The sequence below is a fragment of the Bicyclus anynana genome, chromosome 8 (assembly GCF_947172395.1).
Source record: "Bicyclus anynana chromosome 8, ilBicAnyn1.1, whole genome shotgun sequence".
NCBI lineage: Eukaryota > Metazoa > Arthropoda > Insecta > Lepidoptera > Nymphalidae > Bicyclus > Bicyclus anynana.
In genome coordinates, this window is record NC_069090.1 from 7,304,257 (window position 1) to 7,331,445 (window position 27,189).

Consider the following 27,189-nt stretch of genomic DNA (forward strand, 5'->3'; position numbering starts at 1 on the left):
CGATTGTTACAACGTTTCGAAAGCACGTGGGAGCGATCAGCGATATTCGTTCGCTCACCTTCACCCAAATACTGCCTTCGAACAGCCTACTTGCGTTGCATACTAAACTGGCTTGCCGAGCGGTTAAACCTTATTAAACGTATACGTAAGTGAAGACGTAAATTATCTTTATTTTAACGTTTTTCTTATTATCACTAACCTGTTATTAAAGGTTCACTGTAAACACAAAGCCTGATATGAGAGTTAATTTGGAGTTTAGACCACACACGCTCTAGATTCGACTTCGATTCGACCGGATTCGAACCCACACCCTCCGGAATCGGAGGCGGAGGTCATATCCACTGGGCTATCACAGCTCTTCAACTTTTCAGTTGTGTGCATTTTAAGAAATTAAATATCACGTGTCTCAATCGGTGTACGAAAACATCATGAGGAAACCTGCATACCAGAGAATTATCTTAATTCTCTGCGTGTGTGAAGTCTACCAATCCGCATTGGGACAGCGTGGTGGACTATTGGCCTAGCCCCTCTCATTCTGATAGGAGACTCGAGCTCAGCAGTGAGCCGAATATGGGTTGATGACGACGACAAAAATTAATTATCTAAGAAATAAAGAGAAAAAAGAGAGAAAATTAAAGGATATCTTTGCACTTGTATTTAAAAAAAAAAAAGATTATTTGCCATATTTTTAATTCCCCTCCAACTGGTCGGGAGAGACTGTGCTAGGAGTAGGTACGATAATAGTCCAATGGGGCGGGGATCGAACCACCACCGATCGGTGATGAGTACAACCGCACTTACCGTTGAGCTATTGAGGCTATTGTCAGAGTTATCTTTGATAACTGACTCTGAATTGAACTCTGACTTTGAAACTATACAATAAAAATTTACCTTTTTTCCGTTTTGTCTGCCAGGAGTTGGTACTCCGCCCAGGCTCGATGACCTTCGAGTGGTGGGCGCGGCCGCCCGTGCGCCCCTTCGTTCACGTGTATGTGTACAACGTGACCAACGCGGACGAGTTTCTCAACAACGGCTCCAAGCCCGTCCTGGACGAGCTGGGACCTTATGTGTACTCGTGAGTATCTATCATCATCCCATCTGACACTCTACCTGGGCTAAATGACGTTCCTGTACATATATAACGTCAGCAACGCGGACGAGTTCCTCAACAACTGCTCCAAACAAGTCAATCTGGGACCTTATGTGTACTAGTGAGTATCTGTCACCATGCCATCTGATACTCCGCCTGAGTTCAATGACGTTAGTGTACGACTGTACGTGTATAACGTCAGTAACGCGGACGAACTCCTTAACAACGGCTCCAAGACCATCCTGAACGAGCTAGAACCTTATGTGTACTCGTGAGTATCGATCACCACCCCAACTGACTGACGTTCTGATTCGTGAACGTGTTCCTATAATGTCAGCAATGCAGCGAGTTCCTTAAAAACGGCTCCAAGCCCGTCCTGTACGAGCTAGAACCTTATGCGTACGTACTCGTGAGTATCTATCATCACCCGCTTCAAGCCCATCCTGAACAAATAATAATAATATACATATAATTAATAGTAATAATGGAGCAGCGCCTTCAACTTGCCTTTTCTGCTACCCGGCAGCATTCTTGTTTTTAAGGTATTTTACTGGTGAAATTTCAGGGCAGCACTTTCTAGTACCTTCCATATACGCTGTGTAGTTGTTCTGTTGTAGGAAATGGGGTTTTCACTTACCATTAAGTTGGGCTGCTTGCTCTATCGACTATTACCCACAAACGGCTGACTAATGTATATATGTACTATGTGCATTAATGTTTAATGTATATGACGAAGGTAGATGACGAATTCCTGTTAAACATAAATAATGGACATTGTTTACCCATCGTTCGACCGCGGGCTGACCTCGAGAGATTCACAGAATAAACTTCAATCGTTATGCTTATATGGAATTAGAAGAAATATCTACAAAGGAAATATTGAGAGATCGTTTAGAATGATTGTTGGTCCCGTAAAGGCTACTATAAATAATCTATACTAATATTATAAAGAGGAAAGATTCGATTGTTTGTTTGTTTGCATTGGCTCTGAAACTACTTGTAAGTAATTTGAAAAATTCTTTCAGTGTTGGGAAGCTACACTGTCTTTAATTTTATCCCCGTATTCCTACGGGAACGGGAACCACGCGGATGAAACCACACAGCGTCTGCTAGTGATTATATAAATAGATATCAGAACGCTGATTTTTCACCGATCGTTTTCATTCTCATTGAGTGATCTATCAAATGCAAACATAATTTTTCAAATCCCGCTGGTAATTCCAGAGATTAGCGCGTCCAAATCAATACACTTTTTGTATTACTTGAGCACTGGCGTAGACTGAAAGAAAATAGTTACTAAGTTAAATAACAATAAAAATAATAATAGGCACTACCCGCAATCGCGTAAAGAAAAAGAGTTCAACGCGTTCTGAGTTCTGTATTCTAGGTTCTACGTTCTATATTCCGGGATACAGCTCGGCTCGCTTAAAACGCTTGCTATCTGCGTGGTGACATAAAATTACAACGTTACATAGAATGCAGAACGCCAGAAAGTAAAGTAAAGTATATAACGACCGTGGATGACGGATGATCATTTATTTATCTAGATCTGTGTCCTATTTTTTTATTTATTTCGTTTCAAAGGACGAATGAAGTCGATTAATAATGCCATTTTATATTATTCTGTAAACATCAGAGGGCCTAGTGGCAGTTTGATAAGTTACTGTCACGTAACGTAAACGCGAATTTATAAGGAATTGAAACAGCGCCATCTAGTGGCACTACTGCACAACTGTTTCAATTCCATATGAAATTGTTTTTACGTCAACGATCGTAACAGTATGAAAATATTGAAAACTCCCACTAGGCACACTGAGCTAATTCGTGACAAAATTCTAATCACAAAGTATGTCACGTGGTGATGCAAACATCGAAAAGCAGAATTTCTGCATTGTCAACAGATTCTTCAAGTACATTTTTCATAATTGAGTTAGGTATAAGGAAGCATATAATTTTCTATACCTACTCAACTTTGTCACGCAAGATCGCATGCCCTACATCAATCTTATAGTCTCGCAATAATAAGTACGAAAAACCAGTATAAGTATAATATTATTTATTTCCATTTTTTCTCTGAATACTCGGCACACATTATCTTAAATGCTATTATGCAAAAAATCTAAATGCAGTGAAGGATAAAATAAAAGACTAACAGGAAATACATCGATCGTCCTTCACATTCAAAGATAGGTATCTATTTTATCAGAGGAATCGGGCTGCATCTAAATAAAATTAAGATAAATTGTGTATAAAGCTTCCTTATCGAAATAATGTGTATAGTGTCTGAGAATTCTGCAATATTGCAATAATGGCTCATTAAATATATAATATGAATAATAGAGTAGATTAAAATAATATCCAAATATAAAATCTCGTAGCGAATTAATAAACGATTACAATAACAAAATATTATTTGCACGAGTCCGATGCACAAATACTTGGGCACACTCAGGGTTGGCATACTTCGATTTTTTATTTAATTAAAAGATTAATTGAGAAAAAATATACGAGTATATATTGGACGAGAGAATCCTACAAATATTATCAACACTAAAGTTTGTATGGATGTTGTTTGGATGTTTGTTACTCTTTAACGTCGCAACTACTGAACCAATTTGGCTGAAATTTGATATAGAAATACATTTTACTCTGGATTAACACACAGGCAATAGGTTTTTCATCTCCGAAAAATCCATGGTTCCCGAGGATTTTGTGAAAAACTTAATTCCATTCTTTACGACCGCGCGACCCACTACTTAGTATGAATTTATATGGAGCACTAAACAAAACCCGAGACCGAGACGCTCCACATCAAATCTTACCAAGCAGTGGATCGTGCGACCAAGTCGCGGTCGCAGGTCGCGGTCGCGCGTCGTGGTCGCCAAGATCGGAATGCTACCAATAATACTACAATAATAATATGTTGCAAAACTTTAAACCCTACCTTGCGTATTTCTTATTCACCAAAAAACACTTCTGCAGGTCCAAAGTTTATTTTCCTTTAAAAATTTTTTTTTGGTTTTTTCCCACCAGAGAAGAATGGGAGAAGGTGAACATCACGGACAACGAGAATGGCACGCTGTCGTTCCACTACAAGAGGACGTACACCTTCGTGCCGGAGCTCAGCGCCGGGCCCGACGACGACTCCGTGGTGGTGCCCAACATACCCATGTTGGTGAGTTCTTGACTATGTGTATGACGTCACCATGCATTGCAAACGAGGTTAAGGGTTACACAACGGAACCCGTTTAAGATCACTCACGTGTCGGAATGTCCATCTGTCTTAGTAAGTTTTTAGTAGTACTTCTATGTGTTTTTTAGTGACAGTGAGCATCCGGGAAGTAGGTACCTGTCACTATGCTTGTTTCTGTCCCCAAACAGCATTGCTGTGTTTCGGCACAGATACATATGTACAAGGTACCGGTCTGAAGAGCATGGTTGCCGGTGTAATTGCTGGAAAATGAAGCTTAACACTTATAAAATAAAGCATCATTGCATGCCCTGTCAAGTGTTGCCCTATTTATTAGTTATAACAATAGTTTTTCACTTACCATCCGATGCGCCATTTGCTCGGTCTGTCAATTTTAACTACAAAAATGTTATTCATAGACATAATGTTTTTTTTTTCAAAGAATATTTGCCATATACTTTAAATATGACCCATACTCCCATTCCCGTCCAACTAGTCGGGAAAGACTGTCTTAGAAGTGGGTACGACAATAGACCAACGGGGCGGGGATCGATCCACCATCTTACCGCTCTTAGCGTTGAGCTATTGAGGCTCCACTTTGGCGTTGGCATAGGTGTGGTGTGGGTACAACAATAGTCCAATGGTCGAGGATCGAACCTATGATCTCTCGGCGTTTAGTCCCATTTACTAACTTAGTGACAATTACGTAAATATAGGTACTACAAAGCACTACTACCTTCTTTAGCTTAGTCGATTCACTATAAACGTGATGAATTATAGATTTTTTTGTTCCATTCTTCCATCATCATCGTCATTGTCTTGATTGTTCTAAGTGCAACGGTTATACGCTAGTTGTGGTAATTAAAGGCATATTATATTTCCTTGTTATTGTATGTTAGCAATTTGCAATAGAATATTATGTACTTAACTACTATTTGTAGGTAGGTACTACTTGTTATTAAAAAAAATACAATCAGTTTTAAATAATATACATATATTTAACTATTCACCCGCGTGGTTCTTGTTCCAGTAGGAAAACGGGGATAATATTCATATATATTATCCCCGTATTCCTAGGCTATAGCCTTCCTTAATAAATGGGCAATCTAACATAGAAAGAATTTTTCAAATCGGACCAATAGTTCCTGAGATTAGCGCGTTCAAACAAACAAAAAAACAAATGATATTAGTATCCTTATGATATTAGTATCCTTGGTACAAAATATGTTTTTTTATTATGTCTACTTACAAGTCGGTGGTGGATAAACAGTGAGATTCTACCATTAAATCGGAATCATCGGAAAATTTCACTGTTCCAAATTTCCAATTAAGTATAAACGAGTTAGCAACCTAAACTCTCATATCATAGTAAAATATTAGGAGATTTTTTAAAGATCCTACTTCGAAACTATGCTCCTGAATTAGACACAAAGTATTTTCCAAATACTTATTTACCAATTTACTATACAGTAGGAACCTCTTGAAGAATATTTACCTAAAAATAAAAATTCTTATTTATGTGTAAATGTTATGTTTTTAAATATTTTTGAAAGTAGTTACTAACTATACGAGTATTTAAATTGTGTAAGTAGGTGCGTCTAGTTTTTAAATATTATGCTGCTAAAATTTAGATTAAGGAAAATGTTTCTGTAAAGTTTTTATATATCTTATATAATAACATTAGGTAGGTAAATGCTCAAGTGTTTTTTTTTTAACTTAAATATAAAAATCTTCTTGGTTGTTATTAAACGTGTTATATTATGTGATTTTAAAGGTCACACGCGTGGAAATTTTTATGGATCCATACGTACGTACAAAAATGAAGCCCTTATAATATCACTCGAGCACATTCGGATGTTCGTCTGTTTTCTCCCAATCTACTAAACTGATCAAGTTGAAAATGGGGGTAAGATGAACAGTTAAAAATGAACTTTTGCAAACTGCATCGTGTGATACATCAAATGAAAGACCGTAAGATAATATATTTGTTTTGCAATGTTGAGATAAATAGTTTTCAAGTTATTTAAAAAAACAGACGAAAATTGAGCGTTCACCTTATCTCGAAAATTATCTAAATTTTTTTTTTTTAAAATACAAAAGATACTTTTGGGGGGCAAGATGACTTTAAAAAAGAAACTCAAACTGCATCGTGTGACATATGAACTAAAATAGCTAATTAAGATCTAATTAAGATAAAGAGGAATCACAAATTAGTTTTCTAAAATAGGTAGATTACAGGACGTATTTAGCTAACGTGGTAAACTATTCAATATTGTGCCTACTAACTTACATTATTATTAAGTACTAGCGGACCCGGTCAAGCTTCGCTTTGATTTATGTGCACTTCTTCCCTATCCCTACCCTATACTACCATACCCTACCTCTACCCTACCCTACCCTAACTCTACCCTACCCCTACCCTACCTCTGATTTCATTAGTTACAAAAAATGTGATAAATGAAGAACCGCTCGACCGATTTTGTGCAAACTTCACATAACACATCAACGAAATAGTTCGAACAAAGCCTTAACATTTGATTTAAATGAATGAGCCCGTTCTTCAGTTATAAAATAACAACTTAAAGTGGCATTGATTTATTAATACATATGCTAGCGGACCCGGTCTATCTTCGCTTTGACTTATGTGCACTTTTTCCATACCCTTACCTACCCTACTCCAACCCTACACCTACCCTACACCTACCCTACCCCTACCCTACCCCTACCCTACCCCTACTTACCTATTTTTCTCGCCGTAAAAATCCTAAAACTTCAACGAACATTTAAAAAAAGAATTGGCCAAATTGGTCCAGGCGTTGTTCAGTTATGCGCTTACCATTTTGCGATTCATTTTTATATTATAGACTAGCGGACCCGGTCAAGCTTCGCTTTGACTTATGTGCAATTCTTCCTTACCCCTACCCTACCCCTAACCTACCCCTACCCTAACCCTACCCTACCCCTACCCTACCCCTACCCTACCCCTACCTTACCCTACCCCTACCCTACTCCTACCCTACCCCTACCCATACCCCTACCCCTACCCTACCCCTACCCTACCCCTACCCATAACCCTACCCCTACCCTACCCCTACCCTACCCCTTGACTCTTAAACGTTTGTATGGGAAATAGAAAAGGGTCGTTTTTTATGGTTTTCCCGGTAATTAATCAAATTTTTCTTACCTTTTAAACCTTCCCTATACCTCCACAAACATTTCAAGACCAAGATAAGATAAATCCGTTCAGCCGTTTTCGAGTTTTAGCGAGACTAACGAACAGCAATTCATTTTTATATATATAGATTAAAATTTATTCATCAAAACTAATGTTTATTTATATATGTTATAGTCATTTCAGGTTTAGGTTTAAACTAAACTAAAACATGTACATCTAATTTATAATATTTTCGTAATAATATGTATTTTTAAGTCCTAATCCAACGGAAAACTTATAGAAATCTTACCTGGTCTACGTCTGGTGATACAGATCAATCTAGTGTGGAGACCACAGGCAATCAAATACTTGGTTATTGTATATATTTTTGGTTAATAAAGATTTTTTTTTATTTAATTAATGAAAAAAATGAGTCTACAAATTATATAATTACAATTTCAGGTCAGGTTTTTAAAAACATAAATTACATCGTTCGGAACCCTTTTCACGCGAGTTCAACTCGCACATGCTCGGTTTATAAGACATCGCGGTTACACATACGCGTTGCAAGTACATATTAAGTTTTTGTACATTAACTTTGTTTTTGTTTGAACATTATTGTTTTCAAGGCCGTCGGCAGCCCGTAGCCTGGGGAGGAGGGGGGCAGTCAGTTGCCTAGGGGCGGAGTAAGTTGATACTAAAATAATATTGAGGATGAGAACAATATTAATTGTAGGTTGAATCCAGACCTAGAGTAATGAGCTTTACAGTTCTCAGTAATACCTACATCGATTACTATCGTAAAATGCCAGTCGACTGAATGGCCTTTATGGCCATAATGAGAACCCCTCCTTTTTTGAAGGTGGTTAAAATGTTGTTAATTTTTTTGTTGAAAAACAAACAAATCAGCTTGGTGGTGCAATTTCATACAGAACCCTATTAAAACACTAGTCTGTTAACAGGGCATACGCAAGAGATGGAGACTTGATAATAAGTAATTTGCCTCGCGTTTGCAATTAAATATTGTCGAGTCTGTATTGGGCCAGCGTGGTGGACTATTAGCCTTACCCCTTTCAATCTGAGAGGATCGTGCTCAACAGTGAGCTGAATATGGGTTGTTGATGATGATGAGTCAATATTAAGTCATGATTCACAAGTCCGTACGTAACGTTCGGAGATCTAAGAAAAACATAAATAATAATAATAATTTGTAGTTATTTATTGTCAAATCTCTTGGTAAAGCGTTCTCACGTCCTTCATTTCCGTATTTAAAACAATATTGTACGATAAATATGGTATAATTTTGTAATTATTTTTATTATTACCGCGGAAGACATTTTTAAAGTCACTCTTTGTACGGAGTTCAAGGTCACAGCTGTTACTTACTCGTGTAAACAATTAATGTATTTTTTTTCTTGTTGCAATAATGACCCTGTTTTACTCTGAAAATAAGAGTAGGTAAACTATATACATATTTGCTTACTTAACTGCCTTGTTGGTCCAGTGTCCGGGTCCAAAATTATGACCTACCTGTACCTTTATATAACTTTCATCCCCTAATTGGGCTATTTAACCGTCTGCTATTTCTTTGATTTATTTACTAGTAAGTACCTGGTTAATCTTTAATTATGGGGAAAGGGGTGATTTAAGCGAAAACACGCCTATGGCGTTACTTACGAAAGAATTCGATTTGTATCTATCTTCATCATCATCATCATTATCAACCCATATTCGGCTCACTGCAGAGCTCGAGTCTCCTCTCAGAATGAGAGGGGTTAGGCCAATAGTCCACCATGCTGGCCCAACGCGGATTGGCAGACCTCACACACGCAGAGAATTAAGAAAATTCTCTGGTATGCAGTTTTCCTCACGATGTTTTTCCTTCACCGTTTGAGACACGTGATAGTTAATTTCTTAAAATGCACACAACTGAAAAGTTGGAGGTGCATGCCCCGGACCGGATTTGAACCCACATCCTCCGGAATCGGAGGCAGAGGTCATATCTACTGGGCTATCACGGCTCTCATCTTTGTATCTATCTATCTACCTATATCTGATAATGACGTGCTTCTTAGTAAGTTTGCATCGGTTGGATTTACACCGTCATTACTTAAGTTCTTTTCCAGCTACTTGAGAAATCGGAGACAGTACGTACAGTATGAGGGACATTGTTCGGAACCATATTTCACTCATTCTGGTGTGAGTCAAGGAAGTAACCTAGGCCCGTTGGAATTTTTAATTTTGATCAACGATCTGCCGAATGTTATAACCCGCGCTAGGTGTCTACTGTTTGCAGATGATTTAAAAGTCTTTCTTAAGGTGGAACGCGCTTCAGATGTTCAATTTCTCCAGGACGACATAGACAATGTGTTGCAATGGTGTAATCAAAATAAATTATATTTTAATATTGATAAATGCGCAGTAATTACGTTTAGTCGAAAGGTAGCACCGATTGTTGGAAATTACAAGTTAGGTGACACAAATATTTTGCGTGTGACTGCTATTAGGGATCTAGGGACAAGTATGTCTGAAGACTTATCATTTCGCAGTCACATACAGGATATTTGTGGTAAAGCCTATAAAACTCTTGGGTTTGTACTCCGACAATCACAGCATTTTAACTCAATTGCTATAATAAAGACGCTGTATAATGCGTATGTGCGAAGTAAACTCGAATGTAATGCCATCATTTGGAGTCCGTTTGAGTACAAATACATAGATATGATAGAGAAGATTCAAAAAAAGTTCGTCCGTTGGCTTTATAGGAAACAATATGGGTACTCAGTGGGTTATCCTACTATTTATCCAAGCGTCTTTCTTCTGGGTATGACAGGGTACAATAAACTTGAGATAAGACGTAAAGTAGCACTGCTACAGTACATAATACATTTAATTAGAGGCGAAAAAAGTAATCCTGTCATATTAGGGTCGATAGACTTGCATGTTCCTGACAAGTATATAAGTTGCCGACGTCGCCAGTTATTTGTGGTGCCGTGTGGCAGAACTAAAGTAAGCCAGCATGCGCCGCTGGCTCAAGCGCTGCGCCTGCTCAATGATCTCACTAGTAAAAATTTAGAGATTGACATTTTTTACACTCCTGTCTATCAGATTGTAAATAAAATTAAATTGTTATTAGAATAGTTTTTATGTATATGTCATTTTTAATTTTGTTATTTGAATAGTTAATTTTGATTGTTATTATTATTATTTTTTTTTTTTTTTTTTTGTTTTGTGTATTTTAATTGTTGACTATTATTATTAATTTGATTGAATTTGAATTTATTATTTTTAATTTTTAATTTATTTGATTTTGAATTTATTATTTTTAATTTATTTTGTTTGCTTAATATTCATTTTGTAATTTAAGATTTGTTGTCGTAATTATTATTCCTGATTGCTCGAGAAACGAATTGGGAAACTGTAATGTTTCTCTGGGCACATGTCATGTATATAAATAAATAAATAAATAAAATAAAAAATCTATCTATATCTATACTTATAATAAAACTGGAACAGGTGAAATTCTGTACATGGAAGATATTTTGACCAAAACATTTTTTGCTTGTCCGTATTTTTTGTTAACCGGGTATTACGCTGAAACTACTGAATGAATTCAAATGAAACTTTGCACGATTTGAGACCATAATACGGAGAAGGTTATAGGATACCTACTTTTTTGCGAAAATAAAATCAAAAGGGGTGCAATAGGGGTTAAAGTTTACATTAAGTTTCATGCGGATGAAATCGCGGGCGTCCGCGAATTTAAATAAAATATGTACTTTAAATATTTTTTACGATTTTTATTCCAAATCCAGCAAATATAACTCTTGCTTTCCGTTTCTGAGCTTTCCTATGTAGGGTCCGAGATAGCAACAGGTGTTTTTTCAGCGACATCTCGATAAAGTCTTATACAATTGAAAGTGTTGGCAATATCCTTGTGCATGTGCAGTGAAAGCGATCGGCACACATCTGCGGTCTTGTTTTTACGCATACGTCCACTTTAACCGAACATAGTGCTTTTAGTTAACCTTGTTTATTAATTTGATTAAATTGCCACACATAAAAAAGCCACACAACTTTTATATTGTTTGTCTTGTATGTCCTTTAGGGACGAGGCGATAGTTTTTCACTTGCTTTTTCTGAGATACAAAATTCAAAATCATAATCGTATTCTAAAAATTTTATAGGTGATGATAATTGATTTTTCTTTTAAGATTTGTTGATGATGTTAGAAAAAAATTAAAATCTAATCTAAATCTAACCTATCCACGATTAAATACATACCTAATTAAACTTAAATAACTGAACTAGAAAACTTTACCTCCGCTAAATTTCACAATATCGTATTATTTGTCTTTAACTGACGGAATCTCTATTATCTAGTAGTAATCTCTAGTCTCTATCATAGTAGTCTATCAAATTATAGACCAGGCGCTGTGAGGTATTGAGTGTGCACAATTCGAGGTACCAATGCGGTATTATTGCGAAAATCAAATTAGATATTTTTGTAGTTGACAATCCACCACTCATTTAGAATCTATGGGAGAAAATTCTCAAAAACAAAAGTACAGCCGGACTGCGAAATTCATAAACCTTCCATGGTCTACTCTGTATGCGTATTTGCCGGCATTCTATAATGCGTAAATGCCGTAGCAAAGGTAAAAGGTAGACACATTACGCGTTGCAAGTTAATTTGAGCTTGTAAAAATACAATTACGTAGAAAGCGTATAACACGTACCTAGACTGTGGGCACACATCTAGCGTGAATCGATAGAAAACGTACATTATCACACTCCATTTGCCGTGGAATGACTGATTAGAGTACCTACTGGAAAGTGGGTTTCATTAATATGGTACTATTATGTACCTACTTGTGTAGGCTAGCTAATAACCTTTAACCATCACTTAATATTTCAAAGTCTTACTTTAACAGAAACTATTGTTAACAGATGCGATAAATTGGCTTGAGCATACTAAAAATGGTCCTAAAAAATAATACGTAATACTTTACAAAATTGTTTTAATTTCCTTTCTTATTAATAGAACAGGCTGTGCTACAGAAATTTGCGAAAAGGCTTCTGCCGTGACTATAGTTATGTGCTATACCGTATACAGGAAAAACTACCGCTTTTTCAGTTAAAATTCTCAGCGAAGAGTTAGGAAGTTGGTGGTGTTAGCACCCCGTGCCTTGACAGAGACAGGGGCGTAGCTACCGCCGTATAAGCCTTATCAATGATTTGGGGCCTCCCAGACTACAGAAGCCCCTTACCTGTTGTAAGGACCCTCGTCCTTACTATAAGAGAAGCTAAACACTGGCTCTTCTCTACACTGGTAAGGCAAGCACACCGCGCACGACCACTCAGGTCGGACGCCGGTGACAGACTGACTCATTGCCCCGTGCCCCCACTACCAATGTACATGAGATAGTGTATGTAGTATTGTAGGTATCTATTTAGTATACACAAACACTACACCTGTAAATGCAAAAAATGGTAAAATGTTATCCACAATGTCGCTTAATGATTCCCAGAATATTTTTCCCGGGTTAAGCGCCAAAAAAATTTAAACATCCTACATACTAGTAGGTTAAGTCACTGTCATATTTTTTTTGAGTTAGCATTCTTTACTCTTTTGTCAGAAATCTTTACCCTGGGCCCCCCAACTAATTTTGATACAGGGCGCTTTTAAATCACGCTACAGCACTGGTCGGAAAGCACGTGCATCCGTCGGTAACGGTCATTATCAATAACATCTGATCTTTAATGAATTATTATCACCATAGCTGCATGGTGATTGGTGAGTCTATATAAGCAAAGAAGCCTGGCCCTAGTAGGCCGTTGAAATAGGCTGATAATAATGTTATCGCAACTATATATGACTGAAGACAATAATATGACTGCAGTGGTAGTAATAACGCGCATCCTTGTGCACTGAACGGAACGGACACGGGCCGGAACCTAACTGTGGCGTTGTGCAATGGCGCGGCTAGAGCACCGGATCGTCTCCAGCCGCCCCGCAGACTCTTATATAACCGTCACACATCTCGGTTTAATTTCATCAGTGTGGCCTAAAAATGTCTTTCACGCAAGGGCTCCCGCACCGCCCACAACCACAGAACGCCGCTACCGACATATTTCCTGTAGTTTTCATACATTTTATATGTTTATCATCAACATTATCAACTCATATCCGGCTCACTGCTGAGCTCGAAACTACTCACAGAATTAAAGTGGTTAGCCCAATAGTCTACCACACTGGCCCAATGCGGATTGGCAGACTTCACACACGTAAGGAATTAAGAAAATTCTCAGATATGCAGGTTTCCTCCCAATGTTTTTTCTTCACCGTCTAACACCTTCTTCACCAATATCACGTGTCTCAAAACACGTGTTATTTAATTTAATTTCACAGACACATACTTTAATTTTATTAAAATGTATGTACCTACCTACTACGATGATATTGGCTACAGCATCAAACTAATTTCGATCACTTACATAGATGTATTAGTGGACGCCCGCGACTTTTTCTCCATAGACCTCCTTAATCCGGCCCTCTCACAAATTCCGTTCTTAGCGGACGTCTACTAACTATCAACTACCTTCCTGCCAAATTTCAACTTTGTACGTCAAGCGGTTTTCGAGATACCGTGATAAGTGACTTTTCGCTTTTATAGATTAAGATTGTCTAAAAAATTGAGTAACCATACAAAATTCCTGAATTTAAAGAATGTATTCCAAAGCTTGCAACATTGATCGACTGGTAGAAAAAAAAGGTTAAATAAAAACTTTTATAAACGCGAGAACAACTGCCGGCGTACTTTTTACGTGAAACCTAGAACAGCAAGACGTAGACGTGTAATGTGAATCATCAATGCCGTTTCAAGTTGGACAAGTTGCTCTTTAAATAGCACTCTACAGGATTTTGTTATAAGATCCACGTTCCGAGTCGATTGTTAATTCATACCGGCTTATTCACTCGAAGCTGTTACTGGGGTGACCATGTTCGGAACAATTTATGGTTCCTATAAGAACGAGAGCTTGTTGTTGTTCAAAAATACGTTTTAATTTTGTCTACCGAACTTCCCTATAGTAGGAGCATAGGCTGTCAAACTTTTCTTGCCTTTAATCTATCGATCTATCTAGTACCTATCGCGGGCTGTTGTATCAATAAGTGTAAAACTAAAATTCAAAAAATCATTTATTTTTCAAGTCAAATTTCGTTTCTGAAAGAACTGTCTGAAAATCCTAAATCTTTATGATTCACCGCCTTCAAAGTGATCAATAGGTAGAACATACGATGTGATTTTTCGCTTTTTAGTTTAGTAAAAACATTTTTATTGTAGTGACTAGTGACTCTACCACCAGTTCGGAAGGCAGAATCTGCTAGGAAGAGCCGAAAATAAACTCAACAGTTGCACTTTTCTTGCAAGTCAACAATTGCACGTTGTCCATAAGTATGGGATGTCGCAGCAAATTCTTTAACATATTCAGCGATGTTTTACTCTGGTATACCTACACGACGTTCTTCTACTTGCCACAAGCTGGCCTATCGACAATTTTGGTTTTTATTATCAGCCTATTAAAATAAACATCAAATCAATTGAAATTGACAGTTTTGAATTATAGTTTACCTACTGCGTGATATCCACCAGCAGTAAGCACCGGATGACATTTTTACATCTTAATTTCTTATATGTCAACTAGCATGCGTCAATGATAGTGAATTTGCCTTAAATGCTAGTTGACTATCGGCTTATTCCATCAAGTATTGCTATAAGAATCAATTCATGGTCACCCTGCAGAAAGTTTCTTCAACATACCCATGCACTCCATGCAGATATTATACGTGATCGAGGACCTATTTGAACCTAGTGCATTGAACTCTTCCCGCGCAAGCTAATAAAGTTGATATGGCTATAATAATAAGGTGTAGTTTTACATTTTACGACGGGCATCTAGTGGTAATAAACTCGAGGTTTAATGAGGATAAAAATATTGGCTATATTTATTTTCTTTTTGATATAATCTGACTAGTTTGTTGTGGTAAATATAGTTCTTTTATTGTCCTTATCCTGTAGGAATCTTGTCATCAGCCGACGCACCACGCTGTTTCAATGCAATGTTGGTAAAATTAGGATGATCACGATACGAATACAATTGAAGGAATACTTTTTGGAACAGTCTGTGTAGCGTCGCAGCAGCGGTTCACACACAATAATAATAGTTTATTTTACTACCCGCTAATCATTGTTTATTTTTTTCTCTTTTTGTTTGTATTTTTAGCTTTTAATATTATTTATGTAATATAATAGCTAGCGGACTGTAAAATCAACTATGGTTTGTCTTGCATTATGGTTAGGCTTCATTTCATTTTAAATTTTGTTGATAAATAAATACATGTTAAAATCTTGTATGATCAGTATCAGATGTTAATGCCAAAATCGACGGCTAGGCGTCCACATATCTGCATCGTAGACAGATGGATCTTTGTATAGAGTCATACAAGTGTGTCCACTGATCCGCATGTGGACGCCCACCTATAAAGTGTTCCCTGAGGCCCAGGGGTGTAACACCTTCCTACTATCTATTCTGTTTATAGACCACTTATTTATATTTTATGTAGTTTTTTTTAATCATCATCATCATCATTATGACTTGCTGTCATCACCATGACGAAGGTTGGCAGTCAGTATGCGAAAACCTTTCCTGTCTTCTACAACGCGTTGCAGATGAAACAGTTTTTGACGTGGCAACGTCTTATTATTTGATGAAGCCAGATGCAAACTCCAAAAAGATGACGTCATGCGTCGTTCCCTCGCTCTTGGGTTGCCAACTTTTTTTACAAGAAATAAAATATATTCTGGTCTATGAAGATTATTAAACAGTATTTTAGAAAAACGAACAATATTTTATTTATTTATTGTTTAAAATACGTTAATTGAAATTTTCTGTTGAAAAACGCAACCATTCCATCAGTATTTTTGACGTTGTCACGTTCAAATATCGTCAGCACACCGTCTTTACAGTTAACCGATTATTTTGATTATAATTGAATTATAATCAAAAATTGATGTATAAGTTAAATCGGTTAAATTAATGAAAAAAAACTATAAAAATTTAATATAGTAGGTAGGTACTTACCTATTATAAAATGTGAATTTCATTATGTCCTTGTTCGATTATAATCACACACTAACGATGATTTGATATTAATAGATTTAATTTGCAACCTTTTATAAGTGCAGACACATCAATTTTACACACGACATACTAATATCACGCGAAAGGTTTACAAAGTCTGTTTACTTTTCTTATAACATTGCCAGCAATAAGTTAAGACAAAGTGATATCTATGCTGAAAGCTTTAAGGATAAAAATCCCTTGTACTGTACTGTTAAGTGTGATAATTCTCAGAAACTGGCATACGATAGTGTTACGTAATGCGCAAATCTTTCTCAATGCCTAATAGCTAGCCTTTTTCATGCCTCTTGTCTTGTTACAAAACCACAATTCACAACTTTGAACTTTGAATTGATGCAAGTTTTGATTAGCTTTAGAGGATTTTTAATTGTTTCGATTCGTGTTGTAAAGTCTAAATATAATGCACTAGCGGACGCCCGCGACTTCGTCCGCGTGGATTTTAGTTTTTCACAAATCCCTCGGGAAACATGGAATTTTTCCGGGGTAAAAAGTAGCCTAGGTGTTAATCTATGCTATAATATATCTCAATACCAAATTTCAGCTAATTCGGTTAAGTAGTCGAGGCGTGAAAGAGTAAGAAACATTCATATCATTAAAATCATCAGTTTTCGCTAAACTCGGGAAACCATGGATTTTTTCGGCATAAAAAGTAGCCTATGTGTTAATCCAGAGTAAAATTCATTTCCATTCCAAATTTTAGCAAATCGCTTCAGTAGTAGCGGCGTTAAAGAGTAACAAACATCCAAACATCCATACAAACTTTCGCGTTTATAATATTAGTAGGATAGTAGGATAGGATAATTATACTTGAGAAACCATTTAGAGATTACGCTAAAGAAGACAAAGACAGTAAGATTACAAGTATACTATTACTTAGGCACCTACTACTTATATGAGACCTCATACCTCATTTACACTCTCGCGCGAGCGAGACGAGCCACGAGGCGAAGTACGGGACGAGTGTGTAAACAGTGCGCTCGTAGTTCGTCCCGCCACTCACGCGTTCATAGGGCATGCCATTGGCGATCAATTATTCTCACATTTCTGCAGCACCCACGATTATAACTGATCGTATATTGGTCACTGCGTGCATGACGGCTCGACTTATGAAACGTGTTCGCTACCGTTTTCGCTGCAGGGACGTGAGAATAAATGACCGTCAATGGCTGACTTAGCGGGCACGCGAGGCGAGGTACGAGACGATGTACGAGGCGCGAGTGTAACTGAGCAATCATATTTTAAGTTCTGGTATTCATATTTTGCTTAATATTGTTCTGTACATAAATGTTATAATACTTTACGTACCCACTACGAGTCTACAAATAAGGTTCTATGTTCGGCTGTACGTAAATTTGTTTTTTTTTTTAATTTAATTGAATTGATAGTTATACTTATCAAATACCTACCTACATTCTAAAGTTAGTACCTACCTAAATGTAGGTATAGATACTTTGTCGTCTTTACTAGATTTTCCGTACTTAATTGGAATGACATTGGACATTTTAAAGTATAATTAATTAATTATCTGTATGTTATTTATAGCTGTAATATATACAATTCATGTTAAATTACTGATTTGTTCAAGCAAATAATTCATTAATTAATGTCTGGTGGTAATTATATTAAGATCTGGTCATTTCTGGTGTTATTATAAGTATCTACTCCTCAACCTGAAATATTTGGTCACAAAAAGAACTTAGGTATGCAATCTGTAAAGCACTTGGTTTTAATTAATGGACGTAAAAAAGTAATTAATTCAGTATATACGTGTTTTAATTTTTTACTGATTCTCGTAATTGTTAGAATTTTAATTAATTTGACTATGGTACGCGTTCCACAGAATGACGCCATCAAAGCAGATTGATTTAATCATAGTGTACATAAACAAAACAGGTTTCATAAATTTTGGCTGGTGGGCGTGGCTAGTTACCACCCTATCGGCAAAGACGTACCGCCAAACGATTTAACGTTCAGGTACGATGCCGTGTAGAAACCGAAAGGGGTGTGGATTTTCATCCTCCTCCTAACAAGTTAGTCCGCTTCCATCTTAGATTGCATCATCACTTACCATCAGGTGAGATAGCGGTATGTCTTTGTCGGTAGGGTGGTAACTAGCCACGGCCAACGCCCCCCACCAGCCAGACCTGGATCAATTAAGAAAACCTCAATCGGCACACCTAGGGATCGAACCCAAGACCTCCGTCTTGTAAATCCACCGCGCACACCACTGCGCCACGGAGTCCGTCACTTGTATCACAGGATTGCTATGTTAAATTTTTAACAAGTTACAGAGGTGAACGCCATTACCCAGCGAGTGCTATCTCTTACTCTTCTTACTCTTCTTACTCTAATAAATCTATGTTAAAGTTTCGCGTCATCCCAACCAGATGTCGTTTGTCCCTCTCAGATTTGTTTCTAGAGATTCATAGTAGTAGTACTCAGCCGAAGGCATAATAGGCTACTTGCCACTTTTGTAAACAATGTTTAAACTGAATTATGAAAGTATTATATTATTATTATATATTTTATTTTATCCCGTCAATAATAACCAGTAAAAAATTTAACATAAATAAAAAAATATATACGTAAAATTTTTGCCGCCGAAACACAACACATTAGCAAGTGACGTCATTCATAGAGAAAACAGCGTGATTACCGTAAGCGTGAAACCGATGCCTTGCATCGAATGACGTTACAGTTAATGAGTGGCGTTTGCGGTGACGTGATAAAAATACAATTTTGTTTTATAAAATATTACAATTGCGAGATTATTTTCACAAATAAAAATGTGATTAGAGATTCTAGGCATCTAAACTACTTCTATGCAAAAAATCTTCTTAGTTTTGTACAGCAGGCGAGTAGCCTATTGGAGAATTCTTCTTAGTGTTGATACCCCGCTTTACGTGATCCTAGGTCAGGAAAGTAGGTATTATTTAAATGGCAATAACCCAGACTCACCTTGAGATCCATTCATGGAACCAACCTCGCAATATTATACGAAAGTGAGTTGTTTAATTTAAACCTTTTGACCATATTCGACAATAATTTGTCCTACGAAGTCACCTTGCAGGTAGTTTTGCGGAAGTAATTTTTGTAGGTAGGTAAACCCCTTATAGCTGACTGACTGACTGACTGTCTGACATAAAAATATGAATAATATCAATGTAAAACAATTTTTTATTTATTGGACTAACTGACAACTTCCAACTACAATTTCTTATGTAGCTAGCATAAGCATACAAATAAGCACAACATGTCCAGCACAAGTTGTGCTTATATGTATGAAAAAAAGGAATATGTATAAATATATATAAGTTAGGTACAAAAAATAGGATGCCTATTTTATTTTTTATTATTGTCAACCCATATTCGGCTCACTGCTGAGCTCAAGTCTCCTCTCAGAATGAGAGGGGTTAGGCCAACAGTCCACCACGCTGGCCCCATGCGGATTGGCAGACTTCACACACGTAGACAAAATCCTCTAGTATCCAGGTTTCCTCACTATGTTTTTCCTTCACCGTATGAGACACGTGATATTGATTTTTTAAAATGTGTGCATTTCCAGGATCGGATTCGAACTTTCGCCCTCCGAATCTAAAGCAGAGGTTGTATCCACTGGGCTATTACATCTCACGGTTTTTGTACGTACGTGCGTTAGGACCCAAGAAACAGTGTATCAGACATAACATGTGTGTTCTTGTCAACAGAGTGCAACATCACAATCGAAACACGCTGCACGCTTCCTTCGCCTCGCCATGGCTTCCATCATGGACATCCTCAAGATCAAACCGTTCGTCGAAGTGTCTGTGGGACAATTGCTCTGGGGATACGAAGACCCGCTGCTGAAGCTCGCTAAAGACGTGGTGTCGAAAGAACAGAAGCTTCCTTATGAGGAGTTTGGACTCTTCTATGGAGTAAGTACTAAGTATACGATTGTTAGTCGACAATTTCTACACTATTACTATAATGAAGACCGATTTGTATTTTTGTATGTACTCGTAACGAATAAACTCAAAAGCTACTGAACCAATTTGATAAATTATATTACCAATATAAAACTACATTATCAGGGCTTTATTTTGTTGCCGTATTTCCACGGGTAATAAATTAGTAAGATTATCGAGACAAATCTCTAGAGAATTATTTTTACCAACACGATTATAATAATTATTTATAGTTCCATATGTACCCGTAACAGATTGACTCTTTTGAGTTTATTTTAACTCTTGAATGCTCAGAGACTTGAATGGTCAGATTTAATTGAGATTTTGTAGATCTATCAATGGCAATACAATAAGTTGAAAAGAGTAGCCCAAACTCCAAAGCGTTTACGTCACGTTTTAAATCATTGCTTATAAACTCTACCCGGTTATGCTTCCCATTCAGCATAGCTTTTTTTAATTCTTTACTCACTGTAATCACCTGATGGTAAGTGATGACGCAATCTAAGATGGAAGCGTGCTAACTTGATAGGCAGTACGTATTTACCGGTAGGTGGTAAATAGCCATGATCGAAACCTCCCACCATCCAGACCTGTATCAATTAAGAAAACATCAATCGGCCCAGCCGAGGATCGAATCCAGGTCCTTAGTCTTGCAAATTTTCTGCGCATACCACTGCACTACGGAGAGCGTCAAAAACTGGACCGACTGAAGGAAAACTCCTTCGACTCTCCCTCTCAACGTCCGATCGCCTCTTACTCTATAAGTAAAGCGTGCTGCGTGCATAGAACCTTTTATCATTATCAACACGTATTCGGCTCACTGCTGAGCTCGAGTCTCCTCTCACAATGAGAGGGGTTAGGCCAATAGTCCACCACGCTGACCCAATGCGGATTGGCAGACTGTGAAGTCTGCCGATTCGCATTGAACTAAGAAAATTCTCTGGTATGCAGGTTTCCTCACGATGTTTTCCTTCACCGTTTAAGACACGTGATATATAATTACTTAAAATGCACACAACTGAAAAGTTGGAGGTGCGTGCCTCGGTCCGAATTCGAACCCACACCCTCCGGAATCGGAGGCAGAGGTCGAATCCACTGGGCTATCACGGCTCACCTACTTCAAAAATATTTATACACACCTTTATGTTTCCAGAAAAACGGCACCTCACCGGACGTAGTGACGATGTTCAGCGGCGCGTCCGACATCACCAAGTACGGCATCTTCCAGCGCTACAACCACCGCGAGCGCCTGCCGCACTGGAGCACCGACGAGTGCAACAGCATCGCCGGCTCGGACGGCTCCATCTTCCCTCCGCACATCACCAGGAACGACACCATCGCTGTCTACGACAAGGACCTGTGCAGACTGCTGCCGCTCCGGTAAATGCCTGACTCCAACAATTATTTGAATACTAGCGGACGCCCGCGACAAGGAAATCGATGTAAACTTTCAAACCCTATTTCACCACTTTAGGGGTTGAATTATAAAAATTTTTGAATAACATTATATTTCGTATATTTTTTATGATTTATGAGCAAATTTTTAAAAGTGTAAAAATAAAAATTAAGGACTTTCCATACAAACTTTCAACCCCTATTTCACCCCCTTCTTATTTTATTTTCGCAATAAAAAGTACCCTATTACCTTCTCTATAATATGGTCTCAAACCGAGAAAAAGTTTTATTTGATTTCATTTAGTAGTTTCAGCGTGATGCCCGAATAAAACAATTACAAATTGTTGATCTAAGGTATTGTGTTAAAGTGACGTCAAATTGACAAAAAAAAGGCGTGTTAAAATTGGGCACTTCATGTAAAACATTTACATGAAGTGCCCAACCTACCTAGATGTACGCGTTTATCATCTACATTGACTAATGTTTATAATCACACGATTCAAAGCGAAACAATGGGTGTTCTGCATTGTTTATCATTACGAAATGCTTTATCTGACAATCGGTGTATGTGTTTTTTGTTTGTAAACACACACTGTTTATTGTTTAAATGTGTGCGTGTGCATGTTTGTCAGTGAATGTTATACATTTTTGCAAAGTAACATTTTAAAACCGCTTCGAAATGTAACGCGTTACGGCGCCACTCTGTCTGGCTCCCCTTTCTTTCGCGCATATTTCTTCTTCGGTCTCGCATTGTCCGGTTTATACGGGGTCAGCTTTCCCAATCATGCGGCGCCATTTTGTACGCTCCTTTGCGTCATCGTCTGTCAGGCCCTTATCTTTCAGGTCCTTAAGGACCTTCCTTAACCACGTTGTTAGTGGTCTCCCTTTCTCAGCTATTTCTGCGACCTTTAAGCTCCCTCTAATGCGTTCATTGCACACTTTGACCTTGAGTGTCACTTCTCCTGTCCATCGCAACATACGCATTTCTGTGAATGCATTTCTCTCACGCATATAGCAGCAGGTTTAATTTATCACTTATGTCGAGCGTCCCGAAACGTACACGTGTTTTTAAATTCCTTTGGGCTTTACAAATAAGCATTTAAATAACTTAAACGCTATCCAAATCATCAGCTATATTAGAGAAACACGTAACGGCGTATGTCTCGCTAATATGCGATTACGAAACTGGACAAATACTCCTTTACTTATAGCTTGGCTGTTTGGTACTAATATTTTTTTCCCTATTTCCAGATACCTCAAGGACGTGGAATCTAAGGCTGGCGTCCAAGGCTACAGGTTCACCCCGCCCGAAGACGTGTTCGCTAATGACGAGCACAACAAGTGCTTCTGCCCCTCCGGCCCTCCGTGCGCGCCCAACGGACTGTTCAACGTGTCCCTGTGCCAATATGGTGAGTGACTGTCGATACTCGCCATATGTTGTATATCACCCCCGATGCCAACGCTGATTGTAGATCTAGAACCCGGAAGTGGGGTTTTTAACTCACGATCTCGAGGCGCCTGCACTGATACACTCAGGCCAAAAGACCCTTCCCGATCTGCCTTCTAAGCCGAGGTCCGAGTCTCAGAAGAGACGCCCTTAGAGAGTCGTTCCATCCATCTATTCTGCTTCTGCCTTCGGGCCCCTAAGGCACTTACACAATCAGGCAGAAAAAATATTGTGTTTAAGAACACAACCCCTAGCCATGTTCCCCGTCGTGCCTACACTGTGCCTGTGCCAATATAATGGGTTAATGGGTAACTACTTGAAACTACATTTAAATGAGTCTTTTGAGTCTGTTATCAAATGTTATGTAATTTTTTCTTAATTCATTGATCGTCATCGAACTAACAATTAGCAGCAAATTGTTGAGTGACAATATGTCGCCTAAAACATGGTGTTCCGCTTCAAAGGAGAAAGGTTTATTTACGGTACCCTGACTGGTTCCTGCACCTAAGTCAATTTACAAAGTACCTACATATTAAATAAATAGTTTGACACAAACCAGGAATTGGCAACCATGCCAGAATAAATACTCATACTAAAAACATTATATTGCACACTAGCCGACGCCCCGCGGTGTTACCCGTTCCTGTGAGAATACGAGGATAAAATATAATACTCACAAATAACATGGTAAAAGAATTTTTGAAATCGGTTTAGTTTATCCAAAGTTTACCTTCTACAATACCACAAACTTTACCTTTAAAGTACCTACCTAGGTATTAAGAGCACATTATTTTTATGTTCTGCATTAAAAATGTCACATATTTTTCCAGATTCGCCGATAATGCTATCGTTCCCACACTTCTACTTAGCTGACGAGAAATTACGGGAAGCTGTGGAAGGCGTTTCACCTCCCGTGCCTGACAAACATCGACTCTACATTGACATTCAGCCGGTAAGAACACACATAATATAAATAACTAGCTGACGCCGCGCGGTTTCACCCGCTTGATTCCCGTTTCCATAAGAATACGGGGGTAATATATAGCCTATAGCCTTCCTCGATAAATGGGCTATCTAACACTGAAAGAATTTTTCAAATCGGACCAGTAGTTTCTGCAATTCGCGTTCAACAAACAAACAAAGTCTTTAGCTTTATAATATTAGTATAGATTGTGTTATTTGTGTACCTAGTAGTTTTCTTCGATAACTTTTTGTCCTAGATCTGATCGTTATTGAAGCAAAATCGAAAAATACAGAACATTAAACACCGTATTTTTCATGCTGTCCTATTAAAAATAATAGGTAGAATTTCTGAAAAATTTAATACCGTTTTCGATTTCCTCATGATTCAAAGTACTGTGCTTACAGAAAAAATACTTTGAATCCAACTGGCCGTCAGAGATGTTAAGCAATTGAGCAATTGGCGAATCTAGGACTATTTCCTTAGGTGGGCCTTGTCTCAAAATCAAGTCTATTATTAGTATCATAATAGAATTCCATATCGATAGCCCAGAATCCCAGGGTGGGCACAGTCCTCCCCCCCTATATTCGCCTATGTTAAATGAACAAACTCTTCAACTTTGTTATATTAACAGTATAAATTGATGACATATTGATGTTTGCAGGAGATGGGTACAGCGATGCAAGCTCGAGCGCGCATTCAGATCAACCTCGCCGTGTCGCAAGTCGTCGACATCAAGCAAGTCGCCAACTTCCCCGACATTGTCTTCCCCATACTGTGGTTCGAAGAGGTGAGAGTCTGTCATTTTTGGTATTATTTTTTAACCGACTTTCAAAAAAGGAGTTTTTTTTATGTTTGTTTCTAACTTCGTCATTTATTAACCAATTTACAAAATTCTTTCCTTTTTGTTTAAGAGAGTATACTTTCAGATTGGTCCCAATTAACTTTCATGAAAATCGGTTGAGTTATTTTGTGTTGAAATCAAAATAAGTGAAATACATCTTTGAAGTCGATTAAATTTTCTATGTTCAAAAGAAATGATATGAGTCAGTGGCGTGCACTCCATAGATGCAAAAATGCACTGCCTAAGTGCCTACCCTGAAGAGTCATTACGAACCTGCTTTAAGAAGGATTTTTCCATTTTGTTACCATAATGTACTGAAAGTGCAGGTACTCTAGTTAAGCACCTTGTGCACGCCACTGATATGAGCTCGAAATCTTATTTTGTTATTCAACAGACAATGATATAGCTTAACGAGTCGCAAAGCTAAAGTAGCAAGCAGTTCAAAAAAACTTATTAATATGTACGTTTGAAGCTTATGTCCTGTCATTGACTTCCATCGACTAAATTTTAGAATGACAAATTTATCATTAATCTTTAAATAATTAAAATTAATCTGTTGTGGTTTGATGAAAGATTCTTCCAAAACTCTTATGAGTCGAAGCATTTAAAGTTGGTTCTCTTTCAAAAAAATATTATTACCTGGTTCATGGTCTAGATCATGGACTACGTAATATTTTAATTGCTAAAATTGGTATTTTATTTAGTTATCCCACTTTATTTCGTGGCGTAAAAACGTGGACTGCGCAATAATATTTTTACAAAAAATATCTAAAAATAGTGTTTTTGATTTAATACCACTTTGTTTCCTGCATTAAAGCGTGGATTAAGCAATATATTTTTTTTTACAAAAAATATCTAAAATTAGTCGAGACACTAGGCCCGTGGGGCAGGAGCGCCCAGATTCTCCACAAGGAGATAAGTAAACGCCTCAGAGAGGCAACAGGCGACCCTCGGGCAGGCAGCTTTCTCGCGCAAAGAATTTCAATCGCAATTCAACGCGGGAATGCTGCCTGCGTGATGGGCACCCTACCAAGGGCGGCAAATTTTGATAAGTATTTTTAGGTATTCGTTTTAATTTTAATTTATTTTAATATTATAGTTGTAGTTATAATGATATTTCCTTTTATTTTATTTTTATGCAAAGGGTTAATAAATTAATCTGCTTGTCTAAAATTAGTGTTTTTGAATTTATGCCACTTTGTTTCAGGGCATAGACGAGCTCCCGGAGTCCGTATCATCAATGCTGCGGCTGGCTACCAAGGTGCCGCCGATCGCGCGCGCGATACTCGGCTGGGGCCTGTGTGCGCTCGGCGTCCTGCTCATACTACTCGCAGTCACTTGCCTTATACGGTGAGTCACTTTTTTTTCTCTTATTGTATCATCATCATCATTAATGATAAAGATGCTTGGAGGCCGTTGGATCAGCTTCCACCTTCACACAGGAAGTAAAACTATAAGAAATGTAAACAGTAATTGTTATCAATTGTAAAAAAAAATTATAATTTTGTATGACTTTTTCAAAAGAGCAACTGTTGAGTTTCTTGCCGGTATCTTCTCAGAAGAACCTGCCTTCCGAACCGGTGGTAGAATCTTTACAAATAGTCAACTGACGTGTCAAAAGTGCTTGTAAACTGAGCCTACTTGAAATAAATGATTTTTTTTTTATCATCATCATTAACAACCCTTCAGCTCATTGTAGAGCACGAGTCTCCTCTCGGACTGTGAGGGGTTAGTCCACCACGCTGGCCGAATGCGGATGTGCAGATTTCACACACGTAGAGAATTAGTAAATTCTCAGTTATGCAGGTTTCCTCGCGATGTTTTTCCTCTATGAGACAAGTGATATTTAATTTCTAATTGTATAGAAAGTTCTTTTATGTGGCTTATCTACATCAATATTATGATGAGGAAAGATTCATGTTGTTGTATGTAACGAAATAATCTCAAAAACTACTGGACC

General features: G+C 37.7%; 1 protein-coding gene across 3 annotated transcripts in view; it reads left to right on the top strand.

Annotated features, from left to right (window-relative positions):
• The window catches only part of LOC112047732 (scavenger receptor class B member 1), a 109,358-nt gene that overhangs the window by 78,415 nt on the left and 3,754 nt on the right, over positions 1-27,189 (top strand). For 2 of the 3 annotated variants that reach the window (XM_024084947.2, XM_024084948.2), the window contains 8 exons: positions 915-1,075; positions 4,124-4,265; positions 20,346-20,552; positions 21,736-21,962; positions 23,229-23,386; positions 24,255-24,376; positions 25,050-25,175; positions 26,437-26,579. In XM_024084947.2, coding sequence (XP_023940715.2) covers positions 915-1,075; positions 4,124-4,265; positions 20,346-20,552; positions 21,736-21,962; positions 23,229-23,386; positions 24,255-24,376; positions 25,050-25,175; positions 26,437-26,579 — 1,286 coding nt within the window. Of the gene's footprint in view, positions 1-914; positions 1,076-1,212; positions 1,362-4,123; positions 4,266-20,345; positions 20,553-21,735; positions 21,963-23,228; positions 23,387-24,254; positions 24,377-25,049; positions 25,176-26,436; positions 26,580-27,189 lie in introns of those variants that run through there. The other variant, XM_052883052.1, reaches the window with a different exon arrangement.